Here is a 25,000-nt window from a genome sequence, read left to right on the forward strand (position 1 = left end):
AGCTAATGTCCCTGTCCACTACGGATCCCGCACCGGGGAGACCTTGTGTTGTGTATCCCCTGTCTAGCTGATGTCCCTGTCCAAGATGGCCGCCGCACCGGGGAGACCTTGGGGTGAGTATCCCCAGTCTAGCTATTGTCCCTGTCCAAGATGGCCACCACACTTGGGAGATCTCGGGGTGAGTATCCCCAGTCTAGATAATGTCCCTGACCAAGATGGCCGCCGCACCGGGGAGACCTCGGGGTGAGTATCTCGGTCTAGCTAAAGTCCCTGTCCAAAATGGCCGCCTTACAGGAGAGGCCTCTGGGTGAGTATCCCCAGTCTTCATATTGTCCCTGTCCAAGATGGCCGCCGCACTGGGGAATACTCAATTGTTTTTTATGGGGGTGAAAAATGGGAAATATTGGGGGAACCCTAAATGTTAGGCGCGAAAAAATAGAAATTGTGATGGCATCAATTTTGGGAATAATTTGAAATTCGAACGGAGTAAATCGGATGAAGCATGTGGAAGTAGTTGAAGTTTGAATGTGCCATTAGAAATGAATCGGCTTTTTTGGGGCGAAAAAATTTGAATTTTGGGGATAACCATAAATTTTAGGTGTGTTGGAAAGCTTAATGAGTTGATTGACTTGAACTTTTGGAAACTGGAATGTTGTAATTGGTAAATGTTCAATGTGCCAATAAGAATGAATGGGATTTTTTTGGGTGAAAGACGGGAAATATTGGTGGAACCCTAAATGTTAAGGGCGAAAAAAATACAAGTTGTGATGGCATGAATTTTTGGAAATATTTGAAATTAGCACGGGGTGAATCGGATGAAGTATGTGGAAGTCGTCAATGTTTGAATGTGCCATTGGAAATGAATGGATTTTTGGGGGGGTGAAAAAGGTTGACTTTTGGGTGAGCTGTAAATGTTAGGGGTGAAAACAAAAAGGTTGAAAAGCTTAATGAGTTGAATGACTTGAATTTTTGGAAACTGGAATGGTGTAAATGTGAAATGTTGAACGTGCCATTAAGAATGAATAGGATTTTTGGGGGTGAAAAACAGGAAATATTGGGGGAACCCTAAACGATAAGGGCGAAAAAAAATACAATTTGTGATGGCATAAATATTTTGAATAATTTGAAATTTGAACTGGGTGAATCGAATGAAGTATGTGGATGTAGTCAATGTTTCAATGTGCCATTGGAAATGAATGTTTTTTTTTGGGGGGGTGAAAAAGTATGAATTTTGGGGGAACCGTAAATCTTAGGGGTGAGAACAAAAAGGTTGAAAAGTTTCATGAGTTGAATGACTTGAATTTTTGGAAACTGGAATGGTATTAATGTGAAATGTTGAATGTGCCATTCAGAATGAATGGGATTTTTTGGGCCTCCCGTGAGCCGTCACCTTATCGTGGTGGAGGGGTTTGCGCGCCCCAATGATCTTAGGAGCCAAGTTGTCTGGGGCTTTATGCCCCTGGTAGGGTCACCCATGGCAAACAGGTCCTAGGTGAGGGAACAGACTAAGCACGGCTCAAAATGACCCCTTATGAAGAAAAAAAAATAATGGATCACATTTTCTCTCGCCCGGACGCGGGTCACCGGGGCCCCCTTCTGGAGCCAGGCCTGGAGGTGGGGGTCGATGGCGAGCGCCTGGTGGCCGGGCCTGCACCCATGGGGCCCGGCCGGCTCAGCCCGAAAAGGACACATGGGTCCCCCTTCCCGTGGGCTCACCACTGGTGGGAGGGGCCAAAGGGGTCGGGTGCCGTGTGAGCTGGGTGGCAGCAGAAGACAGGGACCTTGGCGGTCCGATCCCCGGCAACAAAAACTAGCTCTTGAGACATGGAATGTCACCTCTCTGGTTGTTGGCATGTTGGCTTCTTCAAGCCGCGATCTCCAACTCTCGCTGGAGCGGTTCGCAGCCGAGTGTGAAACGATCGGAATGAAAATCAGCACCTCCAAATCTGAGACCATGGTCCTCAGTCGGAAAAGGGTGGCGTGCCCTCTCCGGGTCGGCGATGGGATTCTGCCCCAAGTGGAGGAATTCAAGTATCTTGTTCACGAGTGAGGGTAAGATGGAACGGGAGATCGACAGGCGGATTGGTGCAGCGTCTGCTGTGATGCGGACCCTGTATCGGTCTGTCGTGGTGAAGAAGGAGCTCAGCTGAAAAGCGAAGCTCTCAATTTACCGGTCGATCTACGTTCCTACTCTCACCTATGGTCATGAGATGTGGGTCATGACCGAAAGAACAAGATCTCGGATACAAGCGGCCGAAATGGGTTTCCTTCGCAGGGTGTCCGGGCTCTCCCTTAGAGATAGGGTGAGAAGTTCGGCCTTCCGGGAGGGACTCAGAGTCGAGCCGCTCCTCCTCCGCGTTGAGGGGAGCCAGTTGAGGTGGCTCGGGCATCTGATTAGGATGCCTCCTGGACGCCTCCCTGGTGAGGTGTTCCGGGCATGTCCCACCGGCAGGAGACCCCGAGGACGACCCAGAACACGCTGGAGAGACTATGTCTCCCGGCTTGCATGGGAACGCCTTGGGATCTTTCCGGAAGAGCTGGAAGATGTTGCTGGGGAGAGGGAAGTCTGGGCTTCCCTGCTGAAACTGCTGCCTCCGCGACCCGACTTCGGATAAGCGGGAGATAATGGATGGATGGGATTTTTTGGGGTGAAAGACGGCAAATATTGGGGGAACCCTAAATGTTAGGCGTGAAAAAAATATAAATTGTGATTACATGATTTTTTGGAATAATTTGAAAGGAGCCCCAATGGCATGAATTTTTGGAATAGTTTAAAGTTCGAACGGGGTGAATCGGATGAATTATGTGGAAGTAGCGGAACGCCAAAAAACAGGGAGGAATAAGATTAATAATAACTAGAGAATTAAGTTGAATGATACTGAATTAAGTCGAATGATACTGAATGAAGTTGAACGATACTGAATTAAGTGGAGTCAAGTTGAATGAAATTGAAAAATAAGGATTGAATTGAAATGAAGTACAATTAAGTGGAATGAAGTTAATTGATACTGAATGAAGTTGAATGATCCTGAATGAATTTGAATGATCCTGAATGAATTTGATTGAGCTCTATGAAAAACTTTGGAATCCGTTGAAATGATACTAAATGTAACTGAATGAAGTTTAAAGACCTCAAATGATATAGAATAGCCATTAAAGAGGAGGACATAAACAAATCAGAAGGGAAGGAAGAAAAGATGAAGTAAGGAAAAAATAAAAGGAGGAAGTCAGGAAAAAAAGAAGGCAAACAAGGACGGAATGGCTGGGGATCAAACCCACAACCTCTGGTTGGGAAACGACCACTCTACCACTGAGCCATATCACCCCCAATGTGAGAATGTGAGTTGAATGAGCTGAATGTTGTCAATTTGAAATTGGAATGGTGTAAATGTTGAATGTGCCATTACTGAATGTGCCATTACTGAATGTGACGGGTACTTGGGAGTCACTTCGTGGTCACTTCTGGGTCATTTGGGGTAACTTCCGGGTCACGCGGGTCACTTCTGGGTCACTTGAGTCACTTCCAGGTCACTTCCGGTTCATTTCTGGGTCATTTAGGTCACTTCTGCGTCATTTCCAGATCATTTGGTTCATTTCTGGGTCACTTGGGTCACTTCCGGTCTATTTCAGGGTCATGTGGGTCACTTCCGGTCAATTTCCGGGTCATTTGGGTTACTTCCGGTTCATTTCCGGGTCATTTAGGTCACTTCTGGTTCATTTCCGGGTCATTTGGGTCACTTCCAGTTCATTTTATGGTCATTTGGGTCACTAGATCACAAGATGGCCGCCGCACTGGGGAGAACTCGTGGTGAGTATCCCCAGTCTGGCTAATGTCCCTGTCCAAGATGGCCGCCGCACTGGGCAGACCTCGGGGTGAGGTTTTTTTTGTGGGTTTTTAAAGGGTGAATGAGTTGAAAGTGTGTGAAGTAGAATTTTTGGGGGTGTTGAAAAGGTGAATGTGAGCTGAATGAGTGGAATAACTTGAATTTGTGGAAATTGGAATGGTGTGAATGTGAAAAATTGAATGTGCCAATTGAAATGAATGGTAAATAGTTGAATTTTTGTGGGTTTTTTAAGGGTGAATGAGTTGAATGTGTGGGAAATAGGAATTTTGGGTGTGTTGAAAAGCTTGACCAATATGAGTTGAATGAGATGAATGTTGTGAATTTCAAATTGGAATGATGTAAATGTGAATTGTTAAATATGGGAATGAATGGTGGAATGTGTGTTTTTTTTACGGGTGAATAAGTTGAATTTTTGGGAAGTAGGACTTGTGGGTGTGTTGAAAAGCTTTAGCAATGTTAGTTGAATGAATTGAATCTTGTGAATTTGTAATTGGAAAGGTGGAAATGGGAAATGTTGAAAGTGCCATGGAAATGAATGTTTTTTTTGGGGGTGAAAAATGGGGAATATTGGTGAAACAAAAGTTTGGGGAACGAAATAAAATACTACCCCGGAAGGCACAAATTTTCGGAATGTTTTGGAACTTGAATAAAGTGAATCGGGTGAAAAATGTGGAAGGAGTCGCACACCAAAAAAAGTGTTGAAAAGTGGAATAATAATAATGATAATAAATTATGGGAATAAGGCCTTCACGCAATAATAATAATAAAGTGTAGGAATAACAGGCCTTCACACAATAAAGTACTAGAACTTCACACAATAATAATGATAATAATAATAAAGTATAGGAATAACATATGTGTGAAGGCCTTTGCCTTCACACAACTAGAGAATGCAATTTTTGGAGAAATTGCGTGTGAAGGCGAAGGAAGCTGAAAAGAAACTGTGCAATGCATTGGAATGAAGTTGAATTAAGTTGAATGAAGTGGAATAAAATCGAATGATGCTGAATAAAGTTGAATGAGACTAAATAAAGTTGAATAAAGTGGACCGAAAAAAAAAGAAACAAGGATGGATTTGCCAGGGTTGGAACCTGCCACCTCCTGGTTGGGAAACCACCACTCTACCACTGAGCTATGCAGCCTCTTACATTGGAAATCGAGCTAAATGAGCTAAAGCCTGTGAATGTGTCATTAGGAATTTTAAATGCATTTAAAGGTTGAATAATTTAGGAATTGTGTCATGTCATGTTGAATGAGCTGAATGTTGTGAATTTGAAATTGGAATGGTTTAAATTTCAAGTGCTGAATGTGCCATTGGGAATGAATGGTGAATTTTGTAATTGTTTTTTAAGGTTGAATTTTGGGGAAGTACGAATTGTGTGTGATGTGTAATGTGAGTTGAATGAGCTGAATGAAATTGAAAAATTTGTGGACTGAGCGGGGATCGAACAGCAGATGAGGAAGTGTTGAATGTCCCATTGGAAATGAATGGGGCTTTTTGGGGTGAAAAACAGGGAATTTGGGGGGAAGCGTAAATGTGAGGGGCGAAAACAAATGGACCCCCGGAAGCCGTGAATTTTTGGAATCCATTAAAGTTGGAATGGTGAGAATCAGGTGAAAACTGTGGAAATAGAAGCACGTCAAAAAAGTGTGAGGGATGAAATAGAATCTATAATAAAAGTTGAAGGTGTACAATAACATATGTGTGAAGGCCTTCACCTTCACACAATAATCTGAATGCAAGGGACTGCGCATGCTCAACCGCAAGGAATCTTTTTGTAGTCCAGGAATTGCTTGTATGTGCGCTGTTTACACGTTGAGTGATAAACAAAACATGGCGAAAACTAGTGTTCAACACCACACTTTTAAAGCGAGGAGGAAACCGTCTGCTGCATTGGTGCGTTAAGTGACATGTATGTGTTCTATTGACAAAACAACAAGCAAGCGCAGATGACATAAAATGTGTATGCCGTCCATGCGTCGCTGTTTAAATTGGGTTATTTAAATGTGGGGGGTAACTCTCTCTGCTCAAGCCATGTAAACGGGACATCCCCAATGACTAATAAATCTGAATTTTGACCACTTTGACAACAAATCACCACAATCCACAAAGGTTGAGGCACTGGACTTTACACAAACATCAGTTTCCTCAGTTCACCCATTGCAGAGGAGTGTGATTCTCATAGTCATACTGAAAAATGTTAAAAGTAATTTGTCTTTTTTTTCTTATCCCAAAAACCTGGTGTTTGAACAAGGGTGTGTCGACATTTTTGTATCCTCTGTACGGTTCAGCATTTTAATTTCGGCTTCAAAATTTCTGTGTACAGTTTGATGTTCCCCAGCCTTTTAGGATTTTTAATTTTGGTCCTATATGATGTAGAAAAAATGAATTTATTAGAATCTAAAGGAAACATCTTCTTCAGGTGCGCCTATAATTATGGAGGTCGCTGCATAATGTGAATTAAGACAATGCTGTCCATGTTCAGTTTATGTTGTCCATGTTTAAATACAGGGCTCCGGGCAAGGTGAGGTAATACTAAATTAGGACAGAATGTGTAATGCATATTCATATCCAAATTACTGTGTTATTTCTGATTTGGTTCTTTAATCCAGTATGCAGAAAGAAGAGGTGGAGCTGACCAGTGAATGTGTCAATAGAGACAGTGAGAGAGTTGGACCTGATTTCTTTGAGCTTCTCACTGTGCTTGGAAAAGGAGCCTATGGAAAGGTGCATACTAGTGTGTGTTTGTGTTTGTGCATCTGTGTGCGCGTGCGTGCGTGTGATGTGACTTAAACCTGGAAATACATGTTCGGCGTTCGTATTTAACGGCTAATTCGCCATTCAATTCGAGTCACCACTGATTCGTATGTAGCCTGAATGCTTATCGTTGTTTTTTCGCTTGTTAATCAGAGACATCCATATGATTTGCATTCCGCCATGATAGCTTTTTCATAGCCCAGAATCCTGTGCGAGCAGGTACTGCCGACAGCAGCCAATATCAATACAGATTGGCCTTTCAGCAACGCTACATCACGGTAGGGGTGGGCAATATGGGCTAAAAAAAATATATATCTATATTTTTACAAAAAACTCCCAGTGATAATTTGATGATCTTATACAAAGAAAAAAATATTTTAAATCTGCACTTGCTTCACAGTTCAATTATGGAAAGACAGTGTTTGTGAACAATAGCTCTTATATAGCTTATAATATCTTAATACAGCTTCTGCAAAACATATTCTACGGCAATATTTAACAATGAAGAACTAAAAAATATGTCTAGACTTACATTGATTTTTGGGAATAATCATTTATAGAGGAAATCAACACAAGCATATTTTTTCAAGAATATGTTCCCAGCAGGCCTACTAGTTGAAACACGGCATTCTGATTAATATTGCGTTTGTGGAATATGAGTTAAGCAGCAAAATCAGGTAACGATCAATCATGGCTCAGCTTCAGAAAACAGGTCAGCCGTGATTGGTCGTTACCTGAGCCCTGAGTAGTTGTGATGTCATTTTCAGTCGACAGAAGTAACAAATTGGCCACCCACAGAGATTGCTAAAAATGAGTGGATTAACTCTTATTCCACAAATGCAATATTTATCAGAATGCCTTGTTTCAATTAGTGGGCTTGCAAAGAACATATTCTTGAAAAAAAAATATTCGAGTTGACTTCTCCAAATGTCTCCAATTCCATAATGATATGAATATAATGACATTTTGAACAGCAGTAAGTACTGATGTACCACGGCCAACTAACTACTAGAGCAATCAGAATGAGAAAAAGGTGTTTACTAGGGATGGGAATTTTGACTAATTTGCCCGCCAACTAGTCTCAAATTTTATTTGCGACTAGTCGACTAGTCTATAAGCAAGAAAACTTGAAATTTAATCCATTGAATTCAAAGTTTAAAATGCAAATGTTTGGTGTATTTACAGTTGGGGCTACTTTAGCCCAAACATTCAGGACAGTTTGTCAATTTAAATTCTATTGATGTAACAACAACTGACTGAATAAAAGTGAACAATTGAAAGAGAAATACATTTGCCAATGCAATGCATGTCAGTTATTATGAATAATGTAATGAGTAATGGGACCGACTCCCAGTCCAGCAGGGTCTCATTTGCCATATGTTAGGTGCATTATCATGCACACAGGCGACGGCTTTATTTTCTAGTGCCCACGTACCCGTCACACACCGAAGGAGAGCAGCCAGGTTTTCAGCTGTGTGCCTTTCCTCTAAGGCGCATGAAGCACACAGCTGCGGAGATGTCCTTCATCATGTAAGATTCGGTGACTATGGACGTCCATCCGTCTGTAGTTAAGGCATTGGCCACAAAGCTGACCTGCTCAAACGCTCGTAGTATCTACTCTTTCATTTGGTTATGGCTACTCTCGAGTTGGGGCGTTATTGTTTTGCAACTTGGCGCCACGTAGCCTACTCAGGCTCGATATACAGCATGAATTTTTCGAACCGTTTGCCCCCAACAAAAGAAAGCGGCAGCATATCGCGTCATTTTACAAATGAATTGGGTTATCTTTGCTGTGCGGTGAGCATCGCAGCGCCTGGAACAAACGCTCTCATGCTCGTCTGCCTGACCACGCCGCTATCAACCTGCAGGTTCACATCGAGATTTACTTTGGATTTGGTTTCTCATCGCTCCGGGAGAGTGCTTGTAAGCGAGTTTATGCTTACAAAGCCTACAGTTGCCCTTGTTCTCATCTGCTACATCAAAATACTTTCTACATACTTTTCTTCACCAAATTTAGTGTCCCCGCCCCCAGCTATGTGTGCGTGTGTTGGGAGAGGGGGGAGGATCAATTCTCTCTCTTGGTGCTCAGCTTGTTTACAGAGGCCAAGGCAGAGGCGTGAGGAACAATTTGCGTGATACTAATGCAGCGTTTAAAGGGACACTTGGGTGAGCTTAACATTGGCACTTATATAATAGGTTTGCATATAAAAATGACATTAGTACTAAAATGCCCACCTCAAAAGACTCTGTCGTGATTTAAGGGCTTTTTTTGTGATTAAGTTTACGACAAATTTCCCTGCCCCAAAAGGGACGTGGCTTATGTTATGTTTTCGGTCTACGTCATGCGTGGTAATATTGCTCGCTTTGACAGTTCTGTTGTCTAAAACGGTGTCAGATCGCCACCAAAATGCAAATGCACATTATTACTCTTGTCCACTTCAACCTGTGAAAGTATAATATATATTGACATAAAACGTGATCTCATCATGATCAGCTCCACAAAATCAAAAATACCGTGGCGATTGCTCCTCCACTTTCACAAGCTGAAGCGGACAAGAGCATGAATGCTTACACGAGAACCCCGACTGGTTATATTTCGGACATTTATCTACGCTTAACTCGTGTCTCAGGAGGGAGAGAGACACGGCTTGCAGCAGCAACAGGCAGATTGGAGCCCCCCGCTTCCCTCCCCGGTTAAAGGTAGGATTGGGACAGGGAATAGCAACAGCGAAAGTTTAGCAACAACTAGCTTCAGGCCGTTAAAACAAAAGGTGTTAGCACAACAACATTAGCTCCTTACTGTCCACTCAGCGTGTGGAGGTGAAGATGAGCCTGTGTCTTCATGTCGCCTCGCAAGCCGCCGCGCACGGTGTCTCTGCTTTTTGCTTGCAGCCCCCTTCTGAAGCAGAGTGACAAAAGCCCTCATCGAACAGCAAACGAAAAGTTCCAGCGAGACTGACTGCACAGCCGAGAGTGTGGCCGCATTGGAACGTGCCATTTCGGCTGTTACCTTCCAAATTGGACTCCGCCTTGTAAGCCAAAAATCTGGGGCATTCCTCATCCAAATAAATGTGCACGTCTCATTTCCACTTCAGTCTCTATAAATATCCTGACTGGTGTTTAATGCCTTGCCCGTCCTAACCGTGATCAGCAAAGAAGCAGTGTTTTTTTTGTTTTGTTTTTTCAGCAAAGAAGCAGTGTGCGCTGGTTCCAGCCTATGTACCTCTGCTGACTTCCACATTTCCTCATTCTCATATAAATCAGCCACGGAGAAGTTAATCCTTTTGATATGTTGAAGTGGTAGAGATGTCCACATAAATTTTGGTGCAAATTGATCGCCGTTTTTGGACGTTATAAGCAAATGATTTTCATTTTCCTGGTCCAAAAATATATCAAATGAACTTGTTAGTGAAAATGTGCCCATCCTGGCCCCACCGTCCATTTAGCCGACTAGTAAAATACTAAACGTTGAATAAATAGTAGACGGTTAATCGGTTAAACGACTAGTCGCGCACATCCCTAGTGTTTACTACAGGAATCAGAGAGGGTAAAAAAAAACGATATCAAAATTTGATATGTGATTTGTGTGTGTTAGTGTAACCCAGCAAGAGAAAAAAAAAGACGTAATGACAATACCCATTCTCATACATCGGCCACCGTATTCGGAATAAAGTTGAATAACAAAACTGCACTTTACTGAAAAGTGCATTTTCCCACTCATTCATCACGCTGATACTGTATGTAGACTTGTGACTTTATTCATGTTTGGGTGTATCTTGGCGCCATACTAATTAGCCGTTGTATTTTGTGTAGTGCTGTCAAATGTACCGCATTAACGGGCAGTAATTAAATTTTGTAATTGATTGTGTCAAAATATTTGACGCATTTAATGCATGCGCAGAATGACCGCTGATGCATAATCCCACTCAGAAGTGCACAGTGAGAAGCAGAGCGGACGTGTGTCGCCGCGGGAGTATAAAAAAGCATTTCGAAGTAAGAAGGCAGCTTTAAATCTCAGAAAAGTGAATAAATTGGTTTGCCTCAGGAGGATGAGTAGAGAAGAGGGCTGTCTTGTTTTGTGTTAATGAAGTCAGTTTAACGGAGGAACACACGACGTGCTGATACCGCCTACAGCATAGCACAGCATAACTGTTGAATGTATATATCCGTCTTGTGTCTTTTATCTTTCCATTCCAACAACAATTTACAGAAAAATAGGGCATATTTTGGCGATAGTTCGAATTGCGATTAATTACGGTCAATTATTTTTTAAGATGTGAGTAACTCGATTCAAATTTGTAATCGTTTGACAGCCGTAATTTTGTGCAACATGCCTCGGGAATACAGGACAGTTATGAATGATGCGGACTACAAGCGTGTAAACTGACTGTTAACCAAACATCCAGGCTGTCACATTTGACTTGCTTGCTAAAGTATTGTGTGCGTGTGTACGTTTGTTTGTGTTTGTTGGCTCAACTCGACGAATGTTCTGAGTGAGTGTGTGTGTGTGTTTACTAAGTCTTTGTTTAGCGTGCTTGAGGGGTCGCCAAGTTTTCCTCGTAATCCATTTGGCTCGTGGTGGAACAGAATTGCTCTTCACAGTGACCGTTTTGGCACATGTAACAATGTTATTCCCACTGACGTCAGTCTTATCAACCCCAAAACATTTACAGATTATGGACGACGTGGACTCGCGCCTTGCTATGATTCCCCGCTGGACACTCCTTCATATTTGAAACATAGCTCAGCTGAAGTACGAACAGAGTCACGTGACTGGGTCCTGCCCACTGATTCGGCGAATGATTATCACTTCCTCCTCCTCTACTGTCATTACACACCGATTTGACGAATTAGGGTTTCCTCATACTTTGCGGCCATCGACTGACTCGTTATGCTATTCGAGTCAGTATTAATACTTGATAATGTAAAATTGCACATTGTGAAAGCAAGATTAACTATGATATCGATGACAATATATATCGCCCACCCCTATGTTAAGGCTCCTCTTCCTGCAGGCCAAGAAGGAGCAACTATGTCTGCCTGCGTTAGTTGCCGTGGTATCTCGACCAAATAAGTCCCACGAGCTATTATGAGCTTGCTTTAATACAACCAGAGTTACCAAAATGCGTTTGGTTGCAATTTTTCTTTATAAACCATAATTCATCTGATAACGACAGGTACACTTCAATTGCTTCGTAGAGGTAAACCACTGTTGGGATGTTTGAGGTATCTTGAATGAAAAAAAAAAAACATTTTATGAAAGTCACTGTTTTGCTTGATATGTTTGGTTACACCAAAAGCTATTTTTCTCCAGATTTTTGGCAAAGCGGCTGAATTTCTTATAACTTACCCATGTTCTACTGCTGATTACTATAGAACGGAAAAAGGGAGAATCAAACTTTTGGTTGGTGAAAGAAAGTCTATTCTTTCGTTTGGTAGATTCCATATATAAATAATAATAGAACACAGTCTTCTGTGGGTCTTCACTCTTCAGGTTTTCCCCCAGTCCTTTATAGGCCAGGTGTGTTGCCAGGCTTTTCTTGCCCTCTATATGTATTATAAAAAAATGTCAGGCGGCAAATAACTTTACGTATACAGACATTATATTGCATTATCACAATCTGTAATTATAGTATATCCAATCATTCTTCTTAGGCAATGGTTCTCTTTTTACACCGAGTACCACCTAAAAACTGTCACTCTACAAATACCACCAATAGGACCGGCATCATAATAACAAAAATGAGGCAAAATTTTTATTCCTAAAATACACTTGTATTTTTTTATTGTAAGCCACTGCAACATTATACAAAGCTCAATCTTAACAGTGTGTTTGAATGAGTATTGCTTTCTTGAGCCCAGGTACCTGTTTTACATGAAAAAAAATCTCATGAGTAACCAATCAACAAAAAGTATTTTAAAAGTATGAAGACTGAAATGATACACACGCTGATTGTACATTTTGCCATCCAAAGAAAGAACATTTGATTTTTGGGCCTGTCACTATACAGAGCTAGTGTATTTAAAAATAGACATATTCCAAATCAAATTGAGTATGTTTCCTGGAATAAAAACTCCCATTTTTTTATAAACATCAAACACAAGGAACAATTCTGCTAAACTATCGACAATGATCATGTTTGTTAGTATACTGGCCTCACAGAACCTTTCTGCTAACCAGGTGGTTAAACACTTCCACATTAGTGTTGCACAGGATACCGACCGGTACCAGTACCGTACCCCAATTTTTCGGTGTCTAAAACTCCTGGTTGGCATTTTTTTAAGACCGGTATTTATTAAAAAAAAAAAAAATTTAAAAAAAGCACACGTAGATTACCAACACTTTTTTAAAGGAAAGAACTGTATACATACGTGCATAGCCGCCTGTCTACTGGCATGTGTGAAACGCCTATAAGTGGCACGCATCATGCGTGTGAAGATGGCCTCAAAGCATTGAAGCGCTGGCTGCACCTTCGCTCACTGCACCTCCGCTCCTCGTTGGAAATCATGACGTGCAAAGAGAATCTTTTTTGCTTACAAGGCTGACAGCCATGGCAAGCTGACCAACATGACACAAAAAAAACATATATACTGCAAGGCTTGTTTTAAAACTACACATCCAATCTGGCCTCGCACTTCGCTGACCGGCATCCAGAGTTATACCGCCAGTTTAACAGCGACAGGTTGTGATGCATTTCCAACTCTTAGCTCAATAATAAGTAGAGTGTGAACTATTTTGCTTACACTTTCACAAGGAATTTGATGATCTGAAAGCAGATTAGAGAAGAGTAGACACACGCGCTGCACACACGCACACTGACAAGCAACATTATGTTGAGTCATTTGAGTCATATTTGTTTGACTGTAACGGTAAATGAACATATTTGTTTGACTGTAACGGTGCATATTGTATTGTATTGTCAATATCAACAATGGATGACATGAAATGCAGTCAAATTGGTATAATTTTGGAATAAGGTATGTCATGTGATACATGAAAATTATCATAACCTGATCAATAATGCGTTGCAGTAGTTGTCACACAAATGGCTCAATAAACCTCTGTGCACATTTTCTACTCGTGACATTTAAATAAGTAAATAAATAAATTGAAACTAGTGTAATTCACATGTAATCTTTAAAATAGAAATAATCAAGTATAGAAAGAAACAGTGTAATATATTTACTGTATCTCACCCTCCCTCATGTGCAAATGTTCATAAATGTTTAACAATGTTTAGAATGTTATTTTCTTGTCAAGTATATCCTTATATTTTGAATGAATTAAATAAAAAATATATATCTTTTGTCAGTTATAATTTCGCTGCTTTTGCTGATTTTAGTTTTTTGTCGCAGTACAGTATCGGTATTGAGGTATTTTATGCAGTATAGTATCAAAGCCAAAATGTTGGTATCATGACAACACTACTCCCCACAATAAGTCACTGACGCCAGGATAGGTTTAGACCTTCCCTTTATATGGCAGGTGTGAAACTGTAACAGACACAGAATGAAAAATGAATAAAATGTACAATGCCTAACATTCGCAAACAAAATTGGCGGCACAGTTGGCAATGTAAATAGTTTGCTTCTTAAAGCAGATGGCAACCCAAACATAGTTTTTTCAAGAATATGTTCTATGCAAGCCCACGAGTCGAAACAAGGCATTCTGATAAATATTACGTTTGGAGTGGAATAAGAGTTAATCCACTCGTTTTTAGCCATCTCTTTGGGTGGCCATTTTGTCACCTCTGTCAACTGAAAATGATATCCCAACTACTCAGGGCTCAGGTAACGACCAATCATGGCTGACCTGTTTTCTGAAGCTAAGCTGTGATTGGTTGTCACCTGAGCCCTGAGTAGTTGTGATGTCATTTTTAGTTGACAAGTGACAAAAATGGCCAACCACTGAGATGTCTAAAAACGGGTGGATTTTGCTGCTTAACTCATATTCCACAAACGCAATATTAATCAGAATGTCGTGTGTCAACTAGTGGGCCTCCTGGGAGCACATTCTTGAAAAAAATATGTTTGTGTTGATTTCCGCTTTATCAATTTCTAATTTGCAAGCTCTACTGCCCAAATCAATCTCTCTACTAATGCCCACTTCAACATATCAAAAGGATTAACCTCTCTGTGGCTGATTTATATGAGAATGAGGAAATGTGGAAGTCAGCAGAGCTACATAGGCTGGAACCAGCGCACACTGCTTCTTTGCTTAAAAAACAAAACAAAACAAAAAACACTGCTTCTCTGCTGATCACGGTTAGGACGGGCAAGACATTAAACACCAGTCAGGATATTTACAGAGACTGAAGTGGAAATGAGACGTGCACATTTATTTGGATGAGGAATGCCCCAGATTTTTGGCTTACAATGCGCCGTCCAATTTGGAAGGTAACAGCCAAAATGGTACGTTCCAATGCCGCCACACTCTCGGCTGTGCAGTCAGTCTCGCTGGAACTTTTCGTTGGCTGTTCGATGAGGGCTTTTGTCACTCTCAAGCCGCTTCACTCGGGCAGAAGGGGGCTGCAAGCAAAAAGCAGAGACACCGTGCGCGGCGGCTAGCGAGGCGACATGAAGACAGGCTCATCTTCACCTCCACACGCTGGGCGGACTATAAGGAGCTAATGTTGTTGTGCTAATGCCTTTTGTTTTAATGGCCTGAAGCTAGTTGTTGCTAAACCTTCGCTGTCCCGATCCTACCTTTAATCGGGGAGGGAAGTGGGGGCCTCCAATCTGCCTGCTGCTGCTGCAAGCCGCATCTCTCTCCCTCCTGAGACATGAATTTCGCGTCGCTAAATGTCCGAAATATAACCATTCGGGGTTCGTGTGCGCATTCATGCTCTTGTCCGCTTCAGCTTGTGAAAGTGGAGGAGCAATCCCCACAGTATGATGAGATCACGTTTTGTGTCAATAAATCCAAACTATTGTGCAGAACACTTTTATACTTTCACAGTTTGAAGTGGACAAGAGTAGTAATGTGCATTTGCATTTTGGTGGCGATCGGTCACCGTTTTAGACAACAGAACTGACAAAGCGAGCAATATTACCAAGCATGCCTTCATCGCGTGACGTAGACCACTGAGACTGAAAACATAACATAAGCCACGCTCCTTTTTGGGGCGCGGAAATTTGTTGTAAACCTAATCACAAAAAGACCTTAAATCACTACAGAGTCTTTTGAGGTGGGCATTTTAGTACTAATGTCGTTTTTACATGCAAACCTATCATATAAGTGCCAATGTTAAGCTCACACAAGTGTCTCTTTAAAACGAAGGCTTAAAGGGCACTGGACCAACCAGTCTCTAACTTTAAAACTATTTAATTTAATAACGTCCAAAACAGTTAGTCTTGCTCTCCTACTCAGTAACATGATTCTGACAATGGAAACGATTGTTGTATTAGTCATTAGTACATTAATATTTGCCTTACTGTTGATATTGACACATGAATTGGTAGTTTTAACACTAGAACTCCCATGGTTTTTCAACCTACCTAGGACTGTCATGCCTGGTCTTTTGGCTAGGAAGGGGGCGTGTGTCAGTGGATTAGCCGAGCTATTGTTATGTTAAAGTATACAGTAAGGAATCATATCTGCATTGTCCAATATTTCCTTATAACGGAATTTCCTTATGTGGGAAACGACTACGGTAGATGTCCTGTATGAACGTGCAAGTATGTTAACAAAATACCTGTGTAACAATACAAGCAATATAATGCAAAAAAAAATGTTCCCCCAAAATGTTATTAAACAAAAACTCCACTATAAAGTACAGGTATATGAACAAAATACAGTACAGTATAACAAAAATGTTCCAAATACTGTTGAAAAAAATACTGTAACACCAATGCAGTACAGTACTGTAATTAACTGCAGTAAATTGTACTGTATTTTAATGTTGTTTTTTCTCAGACTTAGGAAAAAATGAGTCTATTTTAAGTTGTTGTGTTGGCTTCATTCTTTGCTGTATGAAAATGTTTGCATATCATACAGTTTTGTTGCTAATTGCAAGTAACTGTCCCATTGATCATCACTTATGTCTGGTAATTCTTGTGCATGCAAAAGGACACGTTCATTTACGCCACTGTACTCCGTCGGTCGAGCCGTAAACAATTTCTTCTAAGCAGGCAAACTGCCGGAATCGTACTGAGCCAAAATCGCCTCTCTGGCCACACTCTTACCTGCTTCAAAACTGGTTTGACAACTTTCACATTGGCCCTGTCTCCACGTAGCCAGGGTTTTTGAAAATGCTGGATATAAGCCTGCGGTTAGCCCTATCATCCACACTTCCCCCTAGTTTTTTCAGTGAAACACAAAACTCCGGCCACAGTTGAGATTTGCAGATATCTCCGATCCGCGTTTTGCTTTGGACAGTTGGACCCGGAGATTTACGTCGTCACCGTGCAACAACAATGCTTTGACGTCATTGTGCGACTTGTGTTTTCATGTGAGTCAACATGGATTCTCGCGGCGCTGCGTTGGTTATAGCCATTCTCGATGTGCTTTTTGCTTACTTATTTGTCCGCAACCAACCACTGCTTCTCGTGAAAGGTTTAAAAGCAATTCTTACCTCTTGTCGGTTTTCCTGAACGAGTTTGGCGCCGTGTTTTTGGTTACCTAGAAGTGACGTCAAAGGACGGAAGTTCTTCCGAATGGACAGTATTTGGCTAACTTCTGCTGCCTAGAGGCTTGGCGTGCGTTTGAAAACGCACTTCTGCGGTTACGTGTGGATGCGTTTTTTTAATGTGTATTCCAAGGCAGGCGGGGCGGGGGGGGGGGATATATGGTTGTTAAAAACCCCCTGCTATGTGTAGACAAGGCCTCTGTCTGAATGCTGGAAATAGCATAATAGTGATGTGATCAGAGATTCTGATGTGGGGGATTTGTTTGTTTTTTGTCACTGTGTGACTTAACATTTGTATCCTGCCTGAGGGTATGAGGTCGAGTGAGTGAAATAAGAGAGGCAAAATAGTCATGTCCGTTATGTGATTATAAACAACAACAAAAAAAGGTTAACGCCTGTGCTCTTTATAGTTGCTGTAATCGGTTGTAATCGGTTGCTGTCAACTAGAGATTTTATTTTGTGGCACCGACAGTGATTCCAAATCGGGTTTGGAGTGGGAATGCTAGGCGCTAAACTAGCTTGCGCTGTAGCAGCATGGACTTACTTACATACTACCATATGTTTTCACAGAAGAGGCGAACAAGGAGTCGCTAACCGTGCTAATTGCTGTGAAATTCTGAGTCGGGTCTTTCCCGACTCCTATGTTGTAATATGTGTTGATTGGGAAAAAAAAAAAAGCACAAAAATATAACCACACTGTTTTGCGGCGGAGTTGTCACCGAAGCGTAGGTGTCTCATGTTGTCTTGAAATCGTTGCTCACAACTACAGAGCAAGACTTGGTCACAATAAATTTTTTTTTTTTTTGTGTACGCGTTTCTTCACCATACTTTTGTAAAATGGTCAATGGTCAATGACCTTAGTTCGATCACTACGAGTGCGGAACCATCCCTTCACCAGTTTTACAAATGGAAATCCTCCTATAAGCGAGAATAGCAAAGTAATATGGGACAATCAGAACCAGTTTTGGGTTCAGTTTCTGTAGTGTGGGTTGGAGGTGGGGGGATGGAAGTGGATAAATACACACACACTGTATCCAGATAAAGTTTTTTTTTTTTTTTTTGTAGTGTGTGGCTATGTTGTTTGCGTTATGTTAAAAAAATCCCACCTGACTCCCATATGTGATGATTTCTTGCAAAAATGCCATCTTGGGAAGAATACAAAAAACAAACACAACCCAGCACAAAAGGAGCAATCACAAAAAACTAATTGGGGCCCGAGCAGTGACGGCTGTGAGGTCCCTATTGTTTTTGTAGGGATAATTATTAGGACCCGAGCAGCGACCGCTGCACCATTCACCCCGAGGTCTCCCCAGTGCGGCGGCCATCTTGGGAAGGGTCATTAGCTAGACTGGAGATACTCACCCAGAGGTCTCCCCAGTGCGGTGGCCATCTTGGACAGGGACATTAGCTAGACTGGGGATAGTCACCCTGAGGTCTCGCCAGTGCATCCGCCATCTTGGGCAGAGACATTAGCTAGACTGGGGATACTCACCCTGAGGACTCCACAGTGCAGCGGCCATCTTGGGCAGGGACATTAGCTAGAATGGGGATACTCACACCGAGGTCTTCCCAGTGCGGCGGCCATCTTGGGCAGGGACATTAGCTAGACTGGGGATACTCACCCGAGGTCTCCCCAGTGCGGCGGCCATCTTGGACAGGGACATTAGCTAGGCTGGGGATACTCACCCCGAGGTCTTCCCAGTGGGGGAGGACTCAAAATCAACAGGAAGTGACCCAAATGACCCGGAAATGAACATGAAGTGACCCGGAAATTAACCCGAAGTGGCCCATATAACCCGGAAATGAACCGGAAGCGACCAAAATGACCCGGAAATTAACCTGAAGTGACCCAAATGCCTTGAAAATGAACCTGAAGTGACCCAAATGCCTTGAAAATGAACCGGAAGTGACCCAAATGACCCGGAAATTAACCAGAAGTGACCCAAATGACCCGGAAATTAACCGGAAGTGACCCAAATGACCCAGAAGTTAACCAGAAGTGACCCAAATGACCCGGAAATGAACCGGAAGTGGCCATAATGACCTGTAAGTGACCCAGAAGTTAAGTTTTCCTTACTTCCTCTTTTCTTGCTCCCCTCTGTTTTTTATGTCCTCAGTCGAGACCATTGTTCATAATTTGAGATCAGTCAACTTCATTCAACTACATTCCACTTCATTTAGTATTATTAAACTTCATTCCACTTCATTCAACTCACATTGGTTCAGCTTTTCTACATGCCTGTAATTCATATTTTCCAAGAATTCAAATTATTCAACCTTAAAAAAACATTTCATCCGCCATTCAGTCCCACTTTCACATTCAACATTTCAGTTTTACAGCCTTCCAGTTAGGTCCTTGATGGTCTTGTGGTACACACGCTGAGTTGTGTGCAGGCAGCGTTGGAGCAATTCTCCCTCATTCCAAAACATTCCACAATCTTTCATAGAGTTCATTTAACTTCATCCCACTTTATTCAACTTTATTCAGTATCATTCTACTTTATTCATTAGCATTCAACTTTATTCAGTATCATTCAACTTTATTACACTTTAATCAACTTCATTCAACTTCATTCAGTTTCATTCAACTTTATTCAACGCATTCCGCAGTTTCTTTTCGGCTTCCTTCGCCTTAACATGCAATTTCTTAAGAAATCGCATTCTCTAGTTGTGTGAAGGCGAAGGCCTTCACACATATGTTATTCCTATACTTTATTATTATTGTGTGAAGGCGTAGAAAAAGCTTACTACGAACTACAAAAAAGCCTCTTGGTGCCATATGCTAAACCAAAGAGGAAGTCCGCCATTTTAAAGTTTTGACTCACCTTAACTACAAAATCTGCTGTAACTTGATCCAGATGATAATTTCAATTATTCAATTCCGATGTCCGAGAATCTCATGTCTGCAAGGGCCCTTCCTAGTTGCTTGCAGCTCTAGTTATTATTTTTATTTTGACCAAGTTTTGCTCTGTGGTTGTAATCACTGCCGGTGCCACAAAATAAAATCTGTAGTTGACCGTAGGGGTGGGCGGTATGGGCAAAAATATATATATTTTATAATATATTAATAATATTTTAATATTTTTTTTTTCAAAAAACTCTAATGATAATTTGACGATATTCTACAAAAAATATTTTAAATCTGCACTTGCTTCGCAGACCAACTGTGGATTTGTGAACATCTCTTATAAATTGCTAAATGCAGTTTCTGCAAAACATAATGATATTCTACAACAATATTTAACAAAGAACAAAAAATTATAAATAGACTTATATTGATTTGGGGAATATTTATGTCATTTAAATGTCTCCGCTGTTATTCCATAATGATGTGACATTTTGAGCTCAGTAAGTACTGGTGTGCCACTGCCAACTAGTACAGCAATCAGAATGAGAAAAAAATGTATTTGACATGTGACGTGTGACGAAGTGTCACCCAGCGAGAGAGAGAAAAAAGATGTCATGACAACACCCATTATCATACATTGGCCACCGTATTCAGAATAAAGTTGAATAGCAAAACTACAATTTACTGAAAAGCGCATTTTCCCACTCATTCATCGCTGTGATATGTAGACTTGTGATTTTATTCATGTTTGGGTGTATTCTGGTGTCACACTAATAAGCCGTCGTAGTTTGTTTAACAACATGCCTCGGGAATACAGACTAGTTATGAATGATGCGAACTACAAGCGTGTAAACTAAATGTTAACTGATTATCCATGATGTCGCTTTTGACTTGCGCGCTAAAGTACTGAGTGTCTGCGTGCGTGCATGCGTTTATATTTTTTGGTTCAACTCGGCAAATGTTTTCTGAGTGTGTGTGTTTAAGCTTTTGTTTAGCGTGCCTGCGCGGTCGCCAAGTTTTTCTCGTCATCCATATTGGTCGTTTTGGAACAGAATTGCCTTCACGGTGACCGTTTTGGCACAAACCATTTACTCGACGTCGGACAACGTGGACTCGCGTCTCGCTATGAATCCCCGCTCGACACTCTATGTTTGAAACAGCTCCGCAGCAATGCGGACAGTCATGTGACCGGGTCCTGCCCTCTGATTCGGTGAATCATTATCACTTCCTCCTCCTCTACCGTCAATGCACATCGATTTTCAGAATTTCCTCATACTTTGCGGCCATCGACTGAGTCGAGTGGTTATGCTTTTAGAGGCTGTTTTAATGCTCGGTAATGTAAAATTACACATCGTGAAAGCAAGATTGACGATGATATCGATAACGATATATATTGCCCACCTCTAGTTGACCGATTACAGCAACCATAAACAGCACAGGCGTTAACCTTTTTTTTTTAAATAATCACTTAATGGACATGACCTGCATTCAGATAGTGTGAAAGTTGCCAAACCAGTTCCGAAGCAGGTAAGGTCTTTTTTTTGGGTTTTTTTTACCTTTTTCATTGAGTTGTACAGTTGACAGGTCACCTGTGGAAAAACCTTTGATTACAACAACATTTGCTGAATTATTTTTCTTTGCCTCATTTTTTTGAATTTATCACAACAACCTAATATTTCAACAGGGCTATGCATACTTTTTGCATCTACTTGTAGATCTTTAAAGGTAACTCTAATTTAGCCCAAAATGTCTTGGCCAATATCACTCAAAGAGGTTTAAAATTAAAATGTTTTTGTGTCCTTCTGGTGTTTTCTTTCCATTTGTAACCACTCCTCAGTTTTGGAAAATTTGGAAAAACTCTTAATCACGAATCAAATTGTCTTTTGTTGGATACCGTTTAGAACACCCAAACACATTTTTCTGTGTTAGTGGCCTCAAGACAACATACAATTTCATTACAGGTTTTCCAGGTGAGGAAGGTTCAAGGTGCCATGTCGGGAAAAATATTCGCCATGAAGGTTCTCAGAAAGGTACTTTTGAATCCATCCTTGAGCCTCCTCTAAAACAGAAGCAGTCCAAATTTGTCCCTAACCATTTGGCTCTCCCATGTGTTTGCGTTTAGGCCAAAATCGTGTGTAATGCTAAAGACACTGCCCATACGCAAGCCGAGAGGGAGATCCTTGAGACAGTGAGACATCCTTTCATAGTGGATCTCCTCTACGCCTTTCAAACTGGTGGTAAACTCTACCTCATACTGGAGTACTTAAGTGGTAAGATACTGAGGTTCCTACTTGTACTATATATTGCAATGTACTATATATGTCACATGTTCTTAAAAATCAAGGGCAAAGCCAGTATGGGCTTCGTCACTTTAATTAGAACTAGGGATGGGTAATGAAGTCACTCCTTTTTTTGGGTACCAGCCGATTTGGTTACAACCAAGCACCGATAAACGTGAAATCAAACGGTACCATGTTTCGGTGTGTCAGATTCCGCTCACCCGAGGGACCATGGGAAAAGGTCCCTATACCGACTTTGTTTAAAGGGCCGAGACTCCCCTTTTCCCTCGCCCGCTCTAACGCGGTCACGCGATTGGACGGGAGCACGTTAAGTCGGTGTCGAGATTAATTCGCCTAGGTGCCTAACTGCCTCAGGTTTAAGGAGCCAATCCGATCTTAATTCGCTTGTATCTCCTCAAAGAATAACCCTATAGAACTAGAGAATGCAATTTCTGGAGAAATTGCGTGTGAAGGCGAAGGAATCTAAAGGAAACTGCGGAATGCGTTGGAATGAAGATGAATGAAGTGGAATGAAGTTGAATGATACTGAATGAAGTTGAATGACCTCGAATGATGTATAATGGCCTGGAATGAGGACATAAAAAACAGAAGGGAACCGAGAAAAGAGGAAGTAAGGAAACACTTCACTTCTGTTACTTGGGTTACTTCCGGGTGACTTGGGAAACTTCCGGTTCACTCCCAGGTCATTTGGGTCATTTCCGGGTAACTTGCAGGTCAATTGGGGTCACTTCCGGGTTTCTTCCGTTTCATTTCCGGGTCACTCCCGGGTCACGCCCGGGTCACGCCCGGGTCACTTCCGGCTCATTTGGGCCACTTCAAGGTCACTTGGGTCACTTTCGGATCATTTGGGTCATTTCCAGGTCACCTGGGGTCACTTCCGGGTCACTTGGGGTCCCTTCCAGGTCACCTAGGCGTCACATAGGGTCTCTTCAGGGTGTCCCAATACTTTTGAACAATATGGCCGCTTCATTAGGGACACCTGGGGATGAGAATTCTGGGTGTCCCAATACCTTTGAAAAACATGGCCACTTCATTAGGGACACCTGGGGATGACAATTCTGGCTGTGCTAATACTTTTGGACAATATATCCGCCACACAGGGGCCAGAATGCTTGCTGTAGCTTATGTCCCTCTCCAAGATGGCCGCCTTACTGGGGCTGGCGCAGGGGCGAGAATCATGAGTGTAGCTAATGTCCCCGTCTAAGATGGCCGCCGCACTGGGGAAACCTCGGGGTGAGTATCCCCAGTCTAGCTAATGTCCCTGCCCAAGATGGCCGCCGCACTTGGGAGACCTCGGGGTCAGTATCCCCAGTCTAGCTAATGTCCCCGTCCAAGATGGCCGCCGCACTGGGGAGACCTCGGGGTGAGTGTCCTCAGTCTAGCTAATGTCTCCACCCAAGATTGCCACCGCACTGGGGAGACCTAGGGATGAGTATCCCCAGTCTAGTTAATGTCCCTGCCCAAGAATGCCGCTGCACTGAGGGGCGAGAATCATGGGTGTAGCTAATATTCCTGCCCAAGATAAAAAAATAAGGAGGTAAGAAAAGACTTCCGGTTCATTTTCCGGGTCATTTGGGTCACTTCCGGTCCATATCCGGGTCACTTTGTGTTCATTTCCGGGTCATTTGGGGTCACTTCCTATTGAGTATGGGTCATTTCCTGTTGATTTTGGGTCCTCTTCCAAGATGGCCGCCGCACTGGGGAGACCTCGGTGTGAGTATCCCCAGTCTTGCTAATGTCCCTCTCCAAGATGGCCGCCGCACTGGGGAGACTTCGGGGTGAGTATTCCCAGTCTTGCCAATGTCCCTGTCCAAAATGGCCGCCGCACTGGGGAGACCTCGGGGTGAGTATCACCAATCTAGCTAATGTCCCTTCCCAAAAATGGCCGCCGCACTGGGGAGACCTTGGGGTGAGTTTTCCCAGTCTAGCTAATGTCCCAGTCCAAGATGGCAGCTGCACTGGGGAGACCAAGGGGCAATAACACTGGGCCACTGGAAATGAATAGTGAAATCTGTGTGGCTTTTTTAAGGGTGAATCTGGGGCGTGTTGAAAAGTTTAATGTGAGTTGAATGAGTGGAATGTTGTGAATTTGAAATTGGAGTGGTGTAAATGTGAAAATGTTGAATGTGCCAATGGAAATGAATGTTTTCGGGGTGGAAAATGGGAAATATTAGGGAAACGGTTAATTACCAACAATACTTATGATTTGTTGGTGTTATTCATTGTGTGAAGCCGAAGGCCTTCACACAATGAATAAACTATAGGAATAACATATGTGCCTTCACACAATAATAAACTATAGGATAACATATGTGCCTTCACCTTCGCACAATAAAGAATCTGAATAACATATGTGTTATTGGCTCCTAGCTCCATTCATGCTGTCTTTTCATACTTGTGGTGCACGTGCTTAACTCAAGGTGAAAATACTCCGATTTGAGTAATCTGATTCAAATTAGCTGTTCTGGAGCCAGAAACTCAAGAGTTTCCTATCTCAGAGTAGATCAACTCAGACTTCAGGATTAGACTCAGAGTTTGACGAACCTGCTTTTCCACCCCCATGCTTGACAGTAGGTATGGATTTCTTGGGATGCAAATCAAGCATTCTTCTTCCTCCAAAC

General features: G+C 42.1%; 1 protein-coding gene across 8 annotated transcripts in view; it reads left to right on the forward strand.

Annotated features, from left to right (window-relative positions):
• The window catches only part of LOC147145417 (ribosomal protein S6 kinase beta-2-like), a 92,566-nt gene that overhangs the window by 17,374 nt on the left and 50,192 nt on the right, over positions 1-25,000 (forward strand). For 3 of the 8 annotated variants that reach the window (XM_086033029.1, XM_086033030.1, XM_086033027.1), the window contains 3 exons: positions 6,459-6,573; positions 22,041-22,109; positions 22,202-22,349. In XM_086033029.1, the coding sequence (XP_085889155.1) occupies positions 6,459-6,573; positions 22,041-22,109; positions 22,202-22,349 (332 nt within the window). Of the gene's footprint in view, positions 1-6,458; positions 6,574-9,233; positions 9,304-9,330; positions 9,636-17,094; positions 17,159-22,040; positions 22,110-22,201; positions 22,350-25,000 lie in introns of those variants that run through there. The other 5 variants (XM_086033032.1, XM_086033033.1, XM_086033031.1 and 2 more) reach the window with 4 other exon arrangements.

This window comes from Filicampus tigris, chromosome 6, assembly GCF_054856515.1.
Source record: "Filicampus tigris isolate MCC_2025a chromosome 6, RoL_Ftig_1.0, whole genome shotgun sequence".
NCBI classification, from domain to species: domain Eukaryota; kingdom Metazoa; phylum Chordata; class Actinopteri; order Syngnathiformes; family Syngnathidae; genus Filicampus; species Filicampus tigris.